At 44.1% G+C, this 18012-nt stretch overlaps 1 protein-coding gene and 1 pseudogene across 1 annotated transcript; both read right to left on the bottom strand.

Annotated features, from left to right (window-relative positions):
- Positions 1-938: 938 nt before the first annotated feature.
- Positions 939-1843, bottom strand: LOC113838359 (annotated as a pseudogene).
- Positions 1844-13828: 11985 nt separating this feature from the next.
- LOC113838365 (forkhead box protein P4-like) lies at positions 13829-15831 on the bottom strand. The gene is given in 2 exon segments (XM_035453585.1): positions 13829-14997; positions 15000-15831. Coding segments are annotated over 2 exon segments (2001 nt in total).
- Between the last annotated feature and the right edge of the window lie 2181 nt (positions 15832-18012).

The following is an 18012-nucleotide window of genomic DNA, read 5'->3' as shown; positions in this document are numbered from 1 at the left end:
AACACAGAGACCATTCTTAGCTCACAGGCCACGCAGAACACATGGTGTGGCTGGGTCTCAAGTACACAGTCACTTCCTAAACTCTGATCTAAGTAGTTTGTGACAATTATTTTCTGGCATGGACGTAATGTCTACTTCCTTATTACGTGAGATCAATAATATACAATTTGCTTAAGGCTTTGTCTAAACTGCTGGTGTATAAATTTTTAAGACAAAAAATTTAAAATGATTTATGTTAAAATTAAATACTAAAGAAACAAACTGTCCACGTTTCATTTATTTCTTGATGTCACATCTATACAGCTCACACACACAGCAGGACCCACACCTTGGCTTCACAACAGCACCAGGCTGCACTTCTGGTTATAATACAGCAGGAGCAAGGTGGCTGGGAAATGTACATTTATACACTTCATATAAGTTAAAGGTGGCTACACTATGACCTAGGGTAGCAAAGGCAAGACTTGGACCCACTGCCTGGACCACTTGTGTCTGACCTATTAAAAATGTACCCAGTCATTAACAATGGCCAGTTGGTGAATAGGCCATGTATAAAATATGTCATGTAAAATTACCCATTTACCATTTTAAAAAATAATATTTAGACTTTAAACCTTTGACCAACTTGTCATGTGGATTTACATTATGGTAGCAAGAAGCACACTTGCTGTATATCAGCAACCTGGCTAATATTTTTTTTTAAACACTAACATTTTTGTTAAAACATCCAAATCAAATCTCTTCTTTATACATCTGTTAGGTTACTTCCAAGTAACTCCCCAAGCCCAAAAACCAGTCTGACACTTGCTGACATGTTTAATCAGAACCTATATTTGTAGTTTCTAAAATGCAGATCTGCAGACTCATTCTGGTTACAGGTACACCATGACGACACATGCCATCCCATGGAGAGGATCCGTTCCTAACTTTCTCTAAAAATACGAATCTGACCATCCTCAGACTTCTGAAAAGGCAGCGACACCTTAAATACACTGGCGGGTTCTGTTCTCACGTGTGAATGTCCACAAACTACCTGCTGTAAGCCCTTTCTTTCTTGGACTTTTCCAGGGCTTTTTCCAATGTTTTCTCGTTCTCCCCCGACATTTGGGGCAGTACCACTTGCCCTTTGGTGTGTGGTTGAGTTCCACACACGAAAGGTGGAACCACTCGATGGGGCACTCATGGTTGTCACAGCCTATCATCTGGAGACCTGATTGCACAGACAGTAGGTGGGCTCCTTGGGGTCCATGGGGAGGTCTGTGGGAGAGGCTTCCCTATCTGCTTTGGCCTTGGAGCGTTTCTTCCTCTTTGAGGTTTTTGCTTTCTTCTCCTTGGGCGTTCCTGAGGTGATGTCTTCATGGTCGTGATTATTAGATGCATTCTCTCTATTCTCATTGTTTCGCTGCCTCAGGGACCTCTTGTTACTCTGCTTGTCCTCCTGAGTGATTGCATCACTTCTGGAATTGTCCTTGCCGGGCTTGCGGCTGCTGCTGGTGCTGTCACTGATGTCCTGGTGTGCTTCGAAGAGCTCCATGTGACTGTCCACCTGCATGGTTCGGTTCTCCACTAGCTCCACCATCTGACTTACAATCTGGATCTTCTCATCGCCCAGCTCCTGGCTGCGGATCAGGGCCCTCTGGATGCGGTGCAGCACTCGCCACTTCCGGGTGCTGTGCATCTCATGCTTGAACTTCTCAGAGAAGTCATCCAATTCTTTCAGGATCTCTTGGTATTGGGCGTCAATCTCCCGCATCAGCGAGATGTTCCTCTGCAGGTCGAAAGGCAGTGACTCGATGGAGTCCAGGTAATCCTCCACATAGTTCACCAGGTGGATCTGCTCCCTGTTGGCAGACTCAACACGGTTAACCCCGGAGTCCCCAGGCGACTCTGCAGCTTTCCACTTCCTCCACCCCCCTGCCCCCTTCAAACAGCACTGCAAAATGCAAAGCTCTCACCCTGCCGACAACCTCCCCCAGCTTCTTCAGCCTAGCATGCCTGCAGCTAAAATTAGGCTCTCCCAGAGGCACTTCCATGCCTTGTGGACCCCAGGGCCTGCAGCGAAGACCCCGGCCATGAATAATCTTCTAAGAGAGCATATCCTGAAGTTCTTTCCGGTGCTTTTGTTAAGCATAAAACAACAGCACAAGTGCAGAAGTCAGAGGACAACTATTGTGAGTAGCTTCTCTTTGTCCACCATAGGGGTCCCAGCAATGAAAATCAGCACTTGCCTACAGCAAGCACTTTACCTGATGAGCAATCTCTTTTTCCTTCCTTCCTTCCTTCCTTCCTTCCTTCCTTCCTTCCTTCCCACTGCCCTTTCTTTCTTCCTTCCTTTCCTTTCTTCCTTCCTATAGTCCTTTCCTTCTTTCTTTTCTTTCTTTCTTTCTTTCTTTCCTTACTACTTTCCTTTCTCTTTCAAAAAGCCTGTTTCCCTCCCCTCTTCACAGCTCTTTCCACTCCCACTTATATCCTTCTTTTCTCCTTCCTTCCTCCTCCTCCCTGTTACACCACTGCCACACAATTTCCTGAATGTACAGTGGGAAGATCTGAATACAACTCCTCTTCCCCACTGAAACTTGTTGACCTTTTAAAGTTTATTTTACTTTGTCTTCTTTCTAAGTCAGTACTGGGTCAGATGATTCAAGTCTCTTAAAGTGACCTTTGATTTCTGTATGTGTGTCACAACCTCAATTGGAAAGGATAACGTTCAAATAGAAGGATATGTCCCTAAAAGTGGGTGGGGTAGTATCCTTCCCGGATAATTACAGAAGCAGCACTTTTGGGAGAAGGCATAAATGATCCATACGAAATTCCAAAACAATGTAATATCCACAAATTGTGCAAATATTAATAGTCCCCTAAGCATTCAACATTCTGAGATCAAAAACAAAAATGTCATAACCCTGAACCTGACCCTAAAGGGAAGCCTAACCCCAAAACTAACCCTAACACTAAACCTCGACTTGGCCGTAACCCTGAACCCTAACTATAACCCTGAACCCAACAACTATCCCTAACTCTAACCATGAACCCTAACCATAATCCTAATCCTAAACCTAACCCTAATCCTTAAACATAACCCTAACCCTCAACCAAAAATCTGACTCTAACCCTGAACAGTGAACCCTAACCCTATCCCTAAACGTAACCATAACCGTGTGCATAAACATAACCCTATCCATAACTCTAACCTCTTAGCTAATCCCTACTCCTAACCCTAAACATAAATCTGAACCCCAACCCTAAACCCTAACATTAAGCGTTAACACTATCCCTAACCATAACCTTTGCCCTAACCCTAACCCTGAACTCTATCCCTATCCATTAAAACTAATGCTAATCTTAACCCTAAACCTGAAACCTAATCCTAACCCTAACCTTATACTTATCTCATAACCTTAACACTAACTCTAACCAGAAACATAACCCTAATCTAATACTAACACTAACTCTAACCCTAACCCTAACACTGAACCTTAACACTTAACCTAACACTGAACCCTAACCTGAACACTAACCCTACCCCAAACCTTAACCCTTCCCTAACACTAACACTATAAGTAACCCTAAGCATAACCACAACCCTAAATCCTAACCCTACCTTAAGCATAACCCTGAATCCTAACTCTAAACTCAAGCCTAACACTGAAACCTTAACCTAACCCTAACCCTAACACTATGCTTGAACCCTGAACACTAACCCTAACCATAATCTAACCATGAACCCTAAAGCTAATCCAAAATCTAAACCTAAACCTGACAATAACCCTAAGCATAACTGTAACCATAAAACTAATCCTTAACCATGAACCCTGAATCCTAACCCTAACATTAACCCTATCTCCAAATCTAACCCTAAACCTAACCATAACCCTAACCCTAAAACACTAATCAGAACCCAACTTGTAACACTAACAGTAACTCCAAAACCTACCTAAACCTGTAACCCAACCCTAAAACCTCACCCTAACACTAACCTTAAGGCTAAACCTGAACATTAAACACTAACCCTAAACATGAACCCCAACTGTAACCCTAACCCTGAACCCTGACCCCTAAACCCCAAATCTAAACCTAACTATTAATCTTGAACCCTAAGCCTAATGTTAACCAAATCCTAAAAGTAACCAAGAACCCTAAAGCTAACCCTAACCATAAACCCTAATACTAACAATAATCCTAACAATAACTCTAAACACTTACCATGAACCCAGACCCTAACCCTAAACCAAACCATAGCCCTATCCTAACCATGATCCTTAACCGTAAAACAAACCCTAAACCCAACCCAAATCCTATCCCAAACAGAACAATAATCTCTAACCCTAATCCTAACATTAAACCTATCTTTAACCCTAAACTTAAACCTTATCCTGAACCCTGAATTGTAACCCTAACCCTAACCTTGAACCATACTCCTAACCCTACCTCTATTCCTAACCCCAACCATAAATCTGCAACCTAACCATAATTCTTACCCTGAACCCTACCCATAACCATAACCCTTACCCTATCCTTAAACTCTAACAATAAACCCTAATCCTATCTCTGAACCCTGACCCTAACCCTAAACTTATATCCTAAACCCTAACACTAACCCTGAACCCAAAACCTAAACTTAAGCCTAACACTGAAAACTAAACCTAATCCTAACCAAACCTCGAACCTTAAACCTAACCCTAAACAAACTCTAAAAATAACCATGAAACCTAAACCTAACAATATCCCTATCCCTACACCTAAACATACACTAATACTAATAATAACCCTAACACCAACTCTGAACACTTACCATGAAACCTGACCCCAACCTTAACACTAAACGAAAACCTAACCCTAAATGTAACTGTAATGTAACCCTAAACATGATCATTAACCCGAAAACAAACCCTAAACCTAACCCTAACCCTATCCCTAACTCTAACATTACACCTATCTTTAACCATAAGCCTAAACCTAAAGCTGAACCCTGAGTTGTAACCCTAAACCTAATCTTAATCCTGACTTATAACCCTACCCCTGAACCCTACCCATAACCCTATTCCTAACACTAACCTTAATCCTTAATCCTAACCCTAAATAAGAACTCTAACCCTTATACTTACACAGAAACCTATCCATAACCATAACCCTTACCCTATACCTAACCCTAACCCTGACCCTAACCCTAAACTTATCACCTAAACCTAACCATAGCACTAACCCTGAAACCCAAACCTAAACTTAAGCCTAATACTGAAAATTAACCCTAACACTAACCCTGAACCATAAACCTAACCCTAAACAGAATTCTGAACCCTAACACTGAACCCTAAACGTAACCCTATCTCGAACGTTAACCTTGAAACCCTATCCCTAACCATAACTATGAACACTAACACTCAAACTTGAACTCTAACCCTAATTATAAAAATGAACCCGTACCCTGAACCCTAACACTAACCCTGAACCCCAATCCTAACCCTGAACCCTAAAACTTAACACTTGCCCAAACCCTATAAATGAACCTAACCCTATCAGTAACCCTAACCATAACCACAATCCTAAACCCAGACCCTAACCCAAACCATAACCATGCATCCTAACACTAACCATAATCCTAACCAAGAGCCCTAAAGCTAAACCAAACCTTAACCCTAAACCTAACACAAATGGCAACCCTAATCATAACCATAACACTAACCCTAACCCTGAACACTAAACCTAACCATAATTCTGCACCCTGACATTAACCCTAACACTGACCCTAAACCTGTCCCCTAAACCTAACCCTAAACTTAACCCTAAGCCTAATACTAACCTCTAACTCTAACTCTAACCCTAAACTTAACCATAACCCTAAACCTGAACCCTAACACTAATCCTAATCATAACACTAACTCTAAATCTAACACGGATTTGTAAACCTAACTCTACCGTAACCCCTAACCCTAACCATAACATTAACCTTTCCCTGAACCTTACCCCGAACACTAACATTTACTCTATCCCTAAAGCGGACATTAACTCTAACCCTATACCTGAACCCTGAAATCTAACCCTAATCCTAACCATGAACCCTAACACTAACCCCTAACCTTAACCCTAAACAAACATAACCATAACCCTGTACCCTGAACCCAAACACTATCCCTAAATCTAACTCTAACACTAAACCCTAACACTAATACTAACCCTAACCCTAATCCTAACCCTAACGCAAGTGTAACATCGAATCATAAACATAATCATAATTCTTACCCTAATCCTGAACCCTGAACACTAAACCTAATCCTAAACCTAACCCCAAACATGAGTATACCCCTAAACCTAAACATAAGTATAACCGTAACCCTGATTCTAACCCTAACCATAGTTTCTCAAATTCAACATCCCATTTGTGTAACCTTACCTTTTAGCTTGACTTCTCTTCATGGCTGAGGTCTTTGAAGGTTTCTGCAGAGGAAGGGTTCCAGGCACTGCCTTTGTCTTGCATCCATTTTTCCTCATTTGGTCTTCTAGTTACACTCAAAAGTCAGATATTTCCCTCCTTCTCAGCCTTGGCAAGTGTTCTATGAAGAAAATCAAATTCAAATTACAAAAGTGAACAAAATTGAAATTCACAGGCAGCAGCTCAAGACCACTTTTGAAGTCTGGAGCCTGACTTTATTCGGGGTTTCAGGTGGAACAAGTTGTACACTGGCTGCTGGTGCACTGGCATGCACATTTTTGGGGGAGACAGCACAGGTAAAGTTCTCTGTGTTACCTGATCAAATGCACCTGAGCAGAGGACTGGGAAGGAAGGGGCATGAGGAAGGGGAGGAGGCAGCCAGAGGGCAAGGGAACAGAGGGAGGAGAGCAGCAAGGGAAGCCTTGGAGGAAAGCAGAGAGTCAGGAGAGGGGAGTAGGGGAAGTGGCAGGGGGAGAGGACACAGGAGGAGGAGTGAAGAGTTAGTGCCACTTAGAGGTGGGGGAAGGGCCAGATATTGAGAATAGGATATGGCAAATTATCCACAAAAAGGCATCAGTACTTATTAGTCCAACATACCAACATCAAATGCCAGTCAGCCAGCCAATTAAGAGTTACCTGGCACAGCCAGCTTCATCTTTCAAGTTAGCTTTATGCTACAATTACAAAAAACAGGTGCTGCTGAATCCCTTAGGAACAAGAGCAGCCTGGTGGTGGATAGAGGACCTCTCAGCCCCCTGTACTCCTTGGGTGCACCTGTGGTAAAATATGCATGGCCTTGGTTCATCCAGAGTACTCACCATCCCAGGAAGTGCAAGGGATAAAAAACTGATTCCTGTCTCTTCTGACCTCAGGGATGCTGGCTGGTCAGCATCTGGGCAAGTAAGCATAGCCAGGGCATTTCCCACATCCCAAAAGAAGTGGAGGACACCAGTCCATCTCCTCGCTAGCTGCTGAGGCACTGTCTTCAGTAATGTGAGAAGCAAGCCAGTGTAGCTAACCTAATATCTAGCAAAATAGGCTTCACACTAATTAAAAGAGATGAAGGACATTTCACATTCAAAGGAAAAGTCCATCAAAATGATGTCTCAATTCTTAACATTTATGCATCAACTACAAGGGCACCCACAAGAGCAAAAGAAACATTACTAAAGATTCAAACACATTAATAGTGGGAAATTTCAACATCCCACTTTCACCAGTGGACAATGCTGCTAGACTACTAGAAACTTAACAGAGAAATAAGTGAAATAATAAATGTTATGATTCAAACAAACATAACGGATATCCACAGACAAGTTCACCCAAAACAAAGAAATATACCCTCCCCTCACCACTTCAAGTAATTTTCTCTAAAATTGTCCACATACTTGGTCAGAAAGCAAATCCCAACAGATACTAAAATTTGGAATAACCCCACTAATCTTAACAGATCACAGCACAAACAACAGAAAGCCTACAAACTCATGGAAAATGCACAACTCTCAACTGAATTACCCTGGTTCAAGGAACACATAAAGATAAAATTTATAGACTTCCTAAAATTCAATGACAATGAATCCATAGTATATCCAAACTTAAGTGACACTGTGAAAGCAGTGTTAAGAAAGTTCATAGCACTAAGTGCTTATAAAGAATTGGTAGGAATCTCACACTAGTGACTTAACAGCACACCTAAAAGCTCTATCACTAAAATAAAAGAAACAAAATCATCCATGAGTAGTAGATAGCAGGAAATAATCAAACTCCTCGCTGAAATCACTAAAATGGAAACAAAGAAGTATACCAAGAATCAGTGATACCAAAAAGATATCCAAACAAACTAATACACAGGGAGAAAATATACAAATTAACAAAATTAGAAATAAAGGGGGGGATAAAAACAGATACAAAGGAAATCCAGGCAATCTTTAGGCCATACTTCAAAAACCTGTACTCCAAAAAAATGGAAAATATAAAAGAAATGGACAACTATCTTGATAGGTACTACATATACAAATTAAATCAAGACTAGATAAACAATTTAAATAGTCCTATAGTCCCTAAAGAAGTAGAATAAGTCGTTAAAATTCTCCCAAATGAAAAAAATCCCAGGGCCAAATGATTTCAGTTCTGAATTCTACCAGAATTTCAAAGAAGAGCTAATGCCAATAATCCTCAAATAGTTCCACACAATAGAAACAAAAGGATCTTTGCCAAATTCTTTTTATGAGCCTGTAGATACCATGATACCCAAACCACACATTATCTCACCTAAGAAGGAGAATTAAAGACCTATCTCCCTCATGAACATTGATGAAAAGCTACACAATGAAACACTGGAAAACCTATGGCATGCCTTTAATCCCATCAGTGGAGAGGCATAGGCAGGTGGATCTCTGTGACTCAGAGAGCAGCCTTGTTCATAAGAACTAGTTCCAGGACAGCCTTCTAAGCCACTGAGAAACTCTGTCTCAAAAAACAAAATAAAGAAACAAAATACAGTACACACCTTGATACAATATGACTTCTACATTTACCAGGGAAGCAACAATGATAAAGAATGCCTACAATGTTTGTAACAGAATAGAGAATGGAGAGAAAAAGCCAAGGACAAAAGTAGGAAAATGAGCTTTTATCCAAAAGACCAAAGGAATCTCAGCCAAACACAGCTACCTATGATTCCATGTGTACAGAAATTAAATAAAGACAGATTTCACAACTCCAAAAAAAAAGTGACCCCTAAACTGTTAATTTTCTGACACTCAAGCAACTGATATTTCTTCCAGAGAGGCCCCATGGTCTGGGACCCTACCAACAAATGTAAGCCATCTCCTAATGAGCCTTCTATGACTCTACAGCCCCTTGTGCCCCCTTGAAGGTTCAGGCAAACCCAGCCCAAGTAATGTCCAATCAAAAGACAATGTGAAGAAAAAGTGAATGTCTGCTTCCTGCTGAATGGATGATGTCACAAGATGTGGCATCTTCCCTATTCACCTGCAAAATACTATGCTAACCTGAAATACCTCTACATTGCAGAAAATCCTTTTTGCCCTGGAACTGAACTTGACTTGAATCACATGATGGTGGCTGTCAGTAGCTGTCAGTGTTGAAAACACTCTAATCATGTATTGTGAAGGATGATTCCCATGCCCTCCTATCAGTTTCTAAACTATCCGTAACATTTCTAAAACATACCTGAAAGTAGAGTGTAATATCCAGAACTTCCAGAATCCAGAACTTCAGTTTTCCAAACTGTCTTCCCACTGCTCAACAAAAGCAACGCCTGTATCACTGGACAGTGATATTACCAGCTCATAGTCTCCCTTGCCAGGAAGGCAGAGCCTCCCTTTCCCCAGAAAATCCACACTCAACAAAGCTCAGAGGCCAAGGTTTGGGTCCAGCACTACTACTTCTTACAGGGTTAGATAGAGGGAGGGATCTGGGGATTAATAAAGACAAAACAGCCAGTCACTGTTGAAAGAAGAATGACAATTTTATTTACAGGGGTGTTGACTTCTACACCATCAACAGCACCCTAGGAAGTAAATCAGATCAAAGTCCAAGCTCCTAAGCCCCTGGCACCTTGCAGATAATCTGCATATTTGTAAACATGCCTTGTTGTCAGTAGGGAAAATAAGGAAATAGCACCTAGCTGTGTGGCAGTCAGCAACCCCAGAGTACTGCAGATCAACTCTAGATAAGTGAAGAAAAGCAGACTCCCAGAGGTCCCCTACAGGTGATCCCTTACACATATAAAAATAAAAATTAGTGTCTGTCTTAGTATTTCCAGGACTTCAACATCTATCATGCCCATCATAGAAAAGCCTGCCCAAGCCATGCAGACCCTCTGTTTTAGGTAAACAGATTTTCCTTGAAAATAACCCATCATTGATAACTCATTTGTCCTGAAGACTCAGCTAGACCTTCATTGAGGGGTAGCTTGCTGCAAGGAAAGCATGATTTACTTTCTCCACAAGTGGCCTTTGACTTGCTGGCGTTTTTTTGTGCCTCAAGACAGACAAGGCTAAAAGAAGCTGCCCAGATTTTAATCCTGTGGTCTAGGGATCCCTTTTCATACCTGAAGTGACCTTTAGTATGAGTTCCAAAAGACAGCGTCTTCCTAAAGAGACCCTGATCTCACAAGCCTAAATGATTTTGAGTAGCCAATTGAGAAATCTAGAAAAGTTACCCAATTAAAATTTAAAGTGCCCATTTAGACTAGAGAATAAATATAATTTTTAGGATCTTAAGGCAGAAGGAATGTCCCCTGAGAACTACTCAGTATGCTTGCTGTGTTAAGTGCCTGAGGGGCAGCTAAGCCAGAAACTGCCTGGTGGTTCCAATTGCAGCCACATGGTAAGTCACGATGTCAAGATCTCTCCATGTCAGTAAGGAAAAGCTGGTCTTCTCCAGGGAGTCCCACTGTGGTGTCTTGTACCACGAAAACCAAGACTGCAATCCCATCATCTCTGCAGCTTCTCCAAGTGGCATTTTTGGAGGAAACAGTTAAACATTTCTCCAGAGGGGGGGTTACTTAGCATATCAAAGAGTTTAGGAGCACACCTTGTAACTTAAATTAACACCTTTGGCAGCCAAAAAGTCTGTATTTTAAGCAGGCCTAAGGCAAGCAGAGGAACATGTGGGAAAAGGTTGGCTTGGCTTCCAGCTTTACTAAGCTGACATGGCCAATGATTAGGAAATTTGTTCCTTTAAATTCTTATTCCCGGCTGCCTTTCCCAGATTAAGGTTGGAGCTGACCATAACTGGTCAAACCTGTTTTTGAGAATCCATTAGCACCAAGGCTGGCAGATTTCTCATTAGTATCGAATGTCTCATTAGAAAGCTGAATCAAATCAGAAGGAACCAGGTATACATGACACTCTGGAACCCAGATTGGAGATTCACCATTCTCTGGAAAAATGCAAATAGAAACAAGAGCCCACACCAAAACAGGAACTGGCCCTCTCCAAAGAATCCAGGGAAGATCTATTCATTTATCCAGAGGCTTTTTCTGCACAGAGGATGGCCAATGATGAATTGATGCAGAATTATTAGAATTACCCATTTTAAAAAAATTTAAAATATAAGTAGGGTGAGGCAAACCAAGGGGACCCTCAAGGTCCCCCTTATTTAACCAAATAAGCTTTTAAAGTGTGATGGACCTGTTCCACAATAGCCTGTCCTTGATGGATGTAAGGAATGCCAGTTCTAGGGGTAATTACAAAATCCTGACAAAACTGATTGAAAGTTGACACATGGTAGGGTTATTAGTCATGCCTAGAGGCAAATATACCCATTGATACCCTCTTGTAAGACTCTATTAAATTAAGAGATGGAACATTGAACACAAAATGTTGACAATCAGCAGGGTGCAGAGGAATATTGAAAATACAATCCTTTAAATCCACCACAAGTAAATGACAATTTTTTGGGATGGCCACAGGGCCTGGCAACCCTGGCTGAGTGGTACCCATGGGAATCGTGGTATTATTGACATGTCTCAAGTCTTGTAACAGCCTCAATTACCTCATTTTTTCTTAACAAGAAATATTGGGGTATTCCAGGGATAAGTAGAAGGAACAATGTGACCTGCATTGTGTTGCTCCTGAACCAGGGCATGAGAAGCCTCCAATTTTATTTCAGATAAGGGCCATTGTTCTACCAAACAGATTTATCATTTTTCCAGGTGATAAGAGTTGGAGCTATAGGAAGCTGCGGTACAATGGGTCCCATTTAAATGTCCCAAACCTCTCCTGTCTCCAGGGCCCCTCTGTACTGGGGGTCTGTCTAACACAGGCAGGGGTCGCCCTATAATTTCTTCCCAATCCCTTTTCCTGGGCAATAGCCTGCTCTTTAAGCATACCCTGCACAGGAGTCATGACCCCATTGCTTCAAGAACATCTGGGTTCATTACTAAATTAGTTACAGATAAATATTGTGGGTATACCTCATTGTTTGACAATTTTGAGGAACAGAATCTCTAGCTAAGCCAAATTGTATATTTAGACTTTAGTTATTAAATGACGAAAATTATTAGGCTGTAGAGCTCTTTCTACCTGATTCAAATCTACCATTTTCATTAATCAATCTGTTAACTTGATCCCTTTAGCCAGTAGATAGGGGAAAGGCCTGAACAGCTACCAATGTGACCCATAAAACATTGAATTTTTTAGGTGAACAGAATATTGAAATTGTGCAAGTAACATTTTTTTTAAGATTTGTTTTTTTTGCTTCCAGCACATGAAAGGTCTTTGGTCATCTGTTTAACAGGGGACAGGTGCTGAGGGGGTGAAAGTGCCCTGGCCCATGGGGCTCCGGTAATTCGTGAGGCCGAGGTGGATCACGCCTGAAAATGATGGGCAGGAAAGAAAGAGCAGGACCAAGCAGGTTTTGTCAAGGCCCAACTTTATTGAAACCAAGGGGCTTTTTAAAGGAAAGGAGGAAGCAGAGAAAAAGGAGGTGGGGGAGGAATGAATGTTAATTGCTCTCAGGCCAGGTATCCAGAATCTCCTATATTTATTTCAAGCACTAAGAAAGTGGGGGAAGGAATAGGTGTTAGTTGCTTCTCAGGCCAGGTCTGGAAACTGAGAGGTGTGATGCTAGACTAGCTGGCGGCTAGCTAGGCATGGCAGGTCACCAAGGCTGGCTTCTGACATGAAAAGACCCCAGTGCAGGGGTTTGCAGGTTGGGGCTGAGGATGGTCCTGCCTGGCTTTCTCCCATAGTGTGATGCTCAGGCCACAGAGGCTGCCTATGCATACAGCTCACAGGGTCCCTCAGTACTCTCTCCGATTGGGATGCCACAGGAGCACCCAACAATCAGGGTAGTCTGTGTCCTGTCTCAGGTCAGGGGAAGGAGGGCAGGGCACAGCTTGTCCCACCCCAGCAGCTTGAGGGTCTGGGCTGCAGTTGTACTCCCAGTCTGCTTGCCACATTGAGTGGGTAGCTGGGGCTGGAGAACGTTATAATCTTCACAGTCGGGAAAGGTCAGGGGAAGAAGAACCAGGAAGGGACCTCTGGCCAGAAACCTCTGCCACAGCCAGGGCAGGAGACTAAGGTCAGGGTTGTGAGGGTGGCTCAGCCCAGCCCGCAGGTCTCCCCTGTGCTAAGGGGCCCTGGAGAGGAGCGCTGGTGGGGAAGGAGGGCCCTGCTGCTGGTGGTGGTTGGGATACAGCTGCAGGTCGTTGGGGTTAAGGGTTCTGTGTCCTCTCAGGGGGCAGGGATGTGCCTGCCCCCAGGCGTCTGTCAGTCAGGTGGCTTGGGGAGCTGCTGGCCCAGGTCTCCCCGATCTGAGTCCCCGAAGTGCTTTGATGTTGGAGGGGCTGTAGAGTGGGGTGGGTGGGCTGCGGTCTGGACTGGGTGGCAGGGTCGTGGCCAGCCCCACCTGCCCACCCAGCCCTTAGGACATGTCTTCTCCTGGCAGGTCCTCCTCCAGGTCCCTGTCTTCCCGAGTTCCCACAGTGCTGGGGTTGGGGGCACCCAGGGGAGGCCAAGGCTGCCTGTCTTCCTCTGCCTCAGTAGGCTCCTCTTTCACTTGCACCTGGTGGCTTTACTGAGGAGGGGAGAGGCGAGGGGGGCTGCTGCTCCCTCTGCAGGGCAGTGGCTCCCCAGGGGCACCCATGTCATCCTGGCTGAGGGGCAGAAGGCTGCAGGCTGAGCCAGGGTTCAGCATGTCAGGACTGTTGAGGAAGGGGAAGTTGCTCTCTGCCAGGGCAGCCTGATATCTGGTGTTAAGGGGCCAAAACTGAGGCCCGAGATCATCACTCCCTGTCATCCTTGATGATCTCCGTTTCTGATATTTCTGCTCGTCCACGGTCCACACAGCCCCCTTGACAGTCTCCACTTTGACGAAGCACTCATGCATGCTGAGGTTTTGGCTCACAACTTTCTTCCAGTTGTCAGTTTTTCCTCGGAAGAAGGCGAACATCCTGGTGATCCAGTTACAGATCTCTTTCAGAGTCAGTTGCCTATCTGGAGATTCTAGAATGGCCTGGCGGATAAGGGAGGCATAGGTGAAGGGGGGCCTGACAGCAACATTCTTGTAGAAATCATGATTCTGGGCAAGCTCTGAACAGATGGGGGAGCTGAATTCGTGGCTGCTTCTCCTGCGGGCAGGGCCCCCACTATGCAAAGAGGTAGAGCCCAGACCAGGGGGTTGCAAGGGTGTGACAGGGGCAGCAGCTGAAGCTGGGGCATGCACGAGGCCATCTAGGAATGGGTCTGAAGAGACGGTCACTGGCTGGCAGAAGGGCTTGGGCTCTGAAGGCCCCATGTGCACATGTGCCTTCATGGCCTGGAACCGCTCACTCTCCTTGGTGAGCTGGATCTCCAGCTGCTGGACCACCTGCATCTGTTCTTGGCATTGGGCCGAGCTCTGATCATCCAAAGCATGTTCTGTGTTGAGGTGTTTGATAAACTGGCCCAAGTCTTCACACAGGGTCTCACTGCCTGGCCAGTTGCATTCCCCATGTCCATAAAGGGGGTGGGAACTGGGGGTTTCCTCGTGGGAGGAGCTGTCTCTCCGAGATGTGAGCACAGTGGGCTGTCTATTGGGTAAGGGGTGGTGCAGAGGGGTGGGGAGACCTTGGGGGCGTTGGCGAACCAAGTAGCAGTGGCAGCTGTGCTGGCGAGGTCCAGCCCCTCCTGCCTGATGCTGTCCTCAGCAGGCTGCCCTGGGGCACCCTGGCCTTTCCACAGCTGAGGCAGGTGTGATGGGCACGCGGCTGCTTGCGGGAGGGCCTGGAGGAGCCCGGAGGCTTGGCTGGGCTGCAGGTCGACCAGCCCCTGCCTCTTCAGGTTGAGCAAGTGCTGTTGCTGCAACTGTTGCATCTGCAGGAGCTGCTGCTGGAAGGCCAGCTGTGTGTTCCCCAGAGCCTCTCTGGGCTGCTGTTTCCCAGCCTGCTGCTGGGTGAGGATCTGCAGGTGGAGCTGTTGTTGCTGCTGCTTGTAATATTCCTGCAGCTGCTGGGGCATGAGAGCTTGTTGCTGCTGCAGCAAGGCCTGCAGCTGAGGGGGTGACAGGTTCTGCTGCATCTGCTGAGGGGTGAGCATGTGCTGTGACATCATGGCCTCAGACATAGGCACCTGCACTGCAGAGGCCGACTGTTTGCTGTCCTTGTTCCCTGGGGAGTTCAGATTGGAGGCTTGCTGCAACAGGAACTGCCGGGGCACCTGGAGAGCCTGTTGCTGTTGGAACTGCAGAAGCTCCATGGAACTCATCACGCCATCGCTGTCAGCTCCCCTGGTGGTGTCCCTGCCAGAGCCGTCCCTACCTGCAACTGCAGCCATGCCTGTGGTCCAGGACCCACTGCCGCCATCACCTTGCCCAGAGAGGCTGCCCACGCCAACTTTCTGACCAGTCGGTGCCGACCTGATTGTCTCCGATCCAGATTCCTCCATCATGTTGCTCTATCAGGACCTGGAGAAGAGAGCCCAAATAACATTTTTAACCTGATCGTAATAGTCTCTCTATATAGAATTGTCTCCACAATTAAAAAAGTCGTAAAAACAAAATGATTCTTAGTATATAGATTAAATGAATCATATTATTAGATGCTGAGAGACCATTGCAACAGCACATTACTTCATTCTCTGAGCTGTGGTTGGGGCCATCTCTCCTGTATATTTTTGCTAGTAACAACATAAGCTGCTGTTCTATCAGAAGAACCATTAGTAAAAAATGACATAGTATTTTCATGGGACTGCTCCTTACTATTTTGGGAATCTGAAAGGATGCATTAGCATGAATTGCAACAGCCCAAGATTTGGAAACTGATTATCAATTTTCTTTGAAATCAATTAATGGTTTTAACAGGCAGCTGTCTCCTGAGTGGCTTTTTCTCAAAAATCATGTATCAACATTTACTTTCTAGATTTTTCTTTACAACTATAAAAATTTAGGAGGATTTCTGTATCTTCTCATCTGCCAAATTCCATATAATCATCCATAGATTTCCCTTACCCCTCAATCAATGCTATGGGCTTCTTTTATTTTTCCACCAACTGAATCTTGAGGATTCAAATCAACATCTCCTGTTAAGACATTGAGTGACCAACTGGATGTTCTTATTGACTATAATTAAAGCAATTTTGGTAGCTAATTTACTATGTCTGAGACAAACTATATCCAAGTCAATTTAAGCAGTTCCTTTCATCAGCATTCATGTATTCAGATCCTACATGTATCAAACATTCATGTGTGGCCACACCAAACATTCACAACTTGCATACATCTCACATTTCTCCTTTTGCCTAGGTTATGATCAGTTTGTTGAACTGAAAAATCCCTAATTGAAATCTCTGGTAACACAGCAGTTACACCCAATTCTTGAATTATGAGCATCCAAAATTGGAACAGATCCAAATTTACCTATGTTGTCTTTCTTTCTTTCTCCATAAGGCCTTAAAAGAGTTTCTGACTGGCTGTATCAATAGCGTTTTTATACATGTGACTGGTGTCAGCCACAGCTACATCTCCCGAGGCTGCAAGTTATCTAAGTTCTGACATTGACCTTACCCTAGCCTTCTCCACTCTGACCCACTGTAAATTATCTGTGGCTGCTTCCCTCTCCTGCATCTGGAGCACAAACCCAGTTCTCTATTTTCTCTTCTGTTGGTACTCTCTCTGACTCAGTGCCCTTCCTGACCATGTCCAAAGCAATCTCTAGAAGGCTCTGTGTATTTCCTCCTCCCCATGCCCTGCTCTCTCTAAAGGAATAACATTTTAACTGAAGTTACTGTTGGTCTGATATCTAAACAAATACAAATAAACCCATGCATGACATTTTTATTTCCTATTGCTAAATTTTTCTATTTTTCTATATTCTCTTTTTTAAATTTCTTTTTGAGACAGTGCTTCTCTATTTCCAAGTCAGCTCCTTTGAGAGCTGTGGCACACTTACAGTACCTTACCAGCCTAACTCTCTCAAGAGTTGAGGCAGCCATATTGCTATTCTTTTGTTTAAGCTGTAGATGCTGATACAAAGAAAGAAACAATGGATGAACAACCCACCTGAAGTTTATTTACCAGAAATTCGGGGAGCGATGGGGCTGAGTTGTCAGCAAACCTGAGAGGAGTCAAAAGAAGGGAAGAGAGATGGGAGGCAGGACCTTTTAAAGGGGAGCTTGCATATGCGTAATGGGGTTTTGCACCTGAGCAGAGTCCTCACACAGGTCCCAATGCATGGCAGGTGTGTGCTCCCACATTAGGGGGCATGGTCATCCAGGTGTATTGTTCTTACACATATCAATACACCCACTGCTACCTTGACCTTGACGCTGGCCAGCAAATCCACTGGTGATCTGTCAGTGTGTATTCCCTTCTTTCTTAATCTTGGTGAGCTCCTCTACGATGTAGCATCCAGTACGACTACTTCTTACAGGTTCCAGCAAGGGATATGAAGATTAATAAAGGCAAAACAGCTGGTCATTCTTGAAAGAAAAATGACAATTATATGTAGGGGGTTGTTGAATTCTATAGCATTGGAAGCTCCCGAGGAAGTAACTCAGTTCAAATTCCAAGCTCTTAAGACCCTTGCCCTATGCAGATAATTTGCATATTTGTAAACAGGCCTTGTTGGCAGG

The sequence above is a fragment of the Cricetulus griseus genome, unplaced genomic scaffold (assembly GCF_003668045.3).
Source record: "Cricetulus griseus strain 17A/GY unplaced genomic scaffold, alternate assembly CriGri-PICRH-1.0 unplaced_scaffold_1, whole genome shotgun sequence".
Classification (NCBI taxonomy): domain Eukaryota; kingdom Metazoa; phylum Chordata; class Mammalia; order Rodentia; family Cricetidae; genus Cricetulus; species Cricetulus griseus.
Note: the sequence above shows the minus strand (reverse complement) of the source record. Positions and strands in the feature narration are given on the sequence as shown.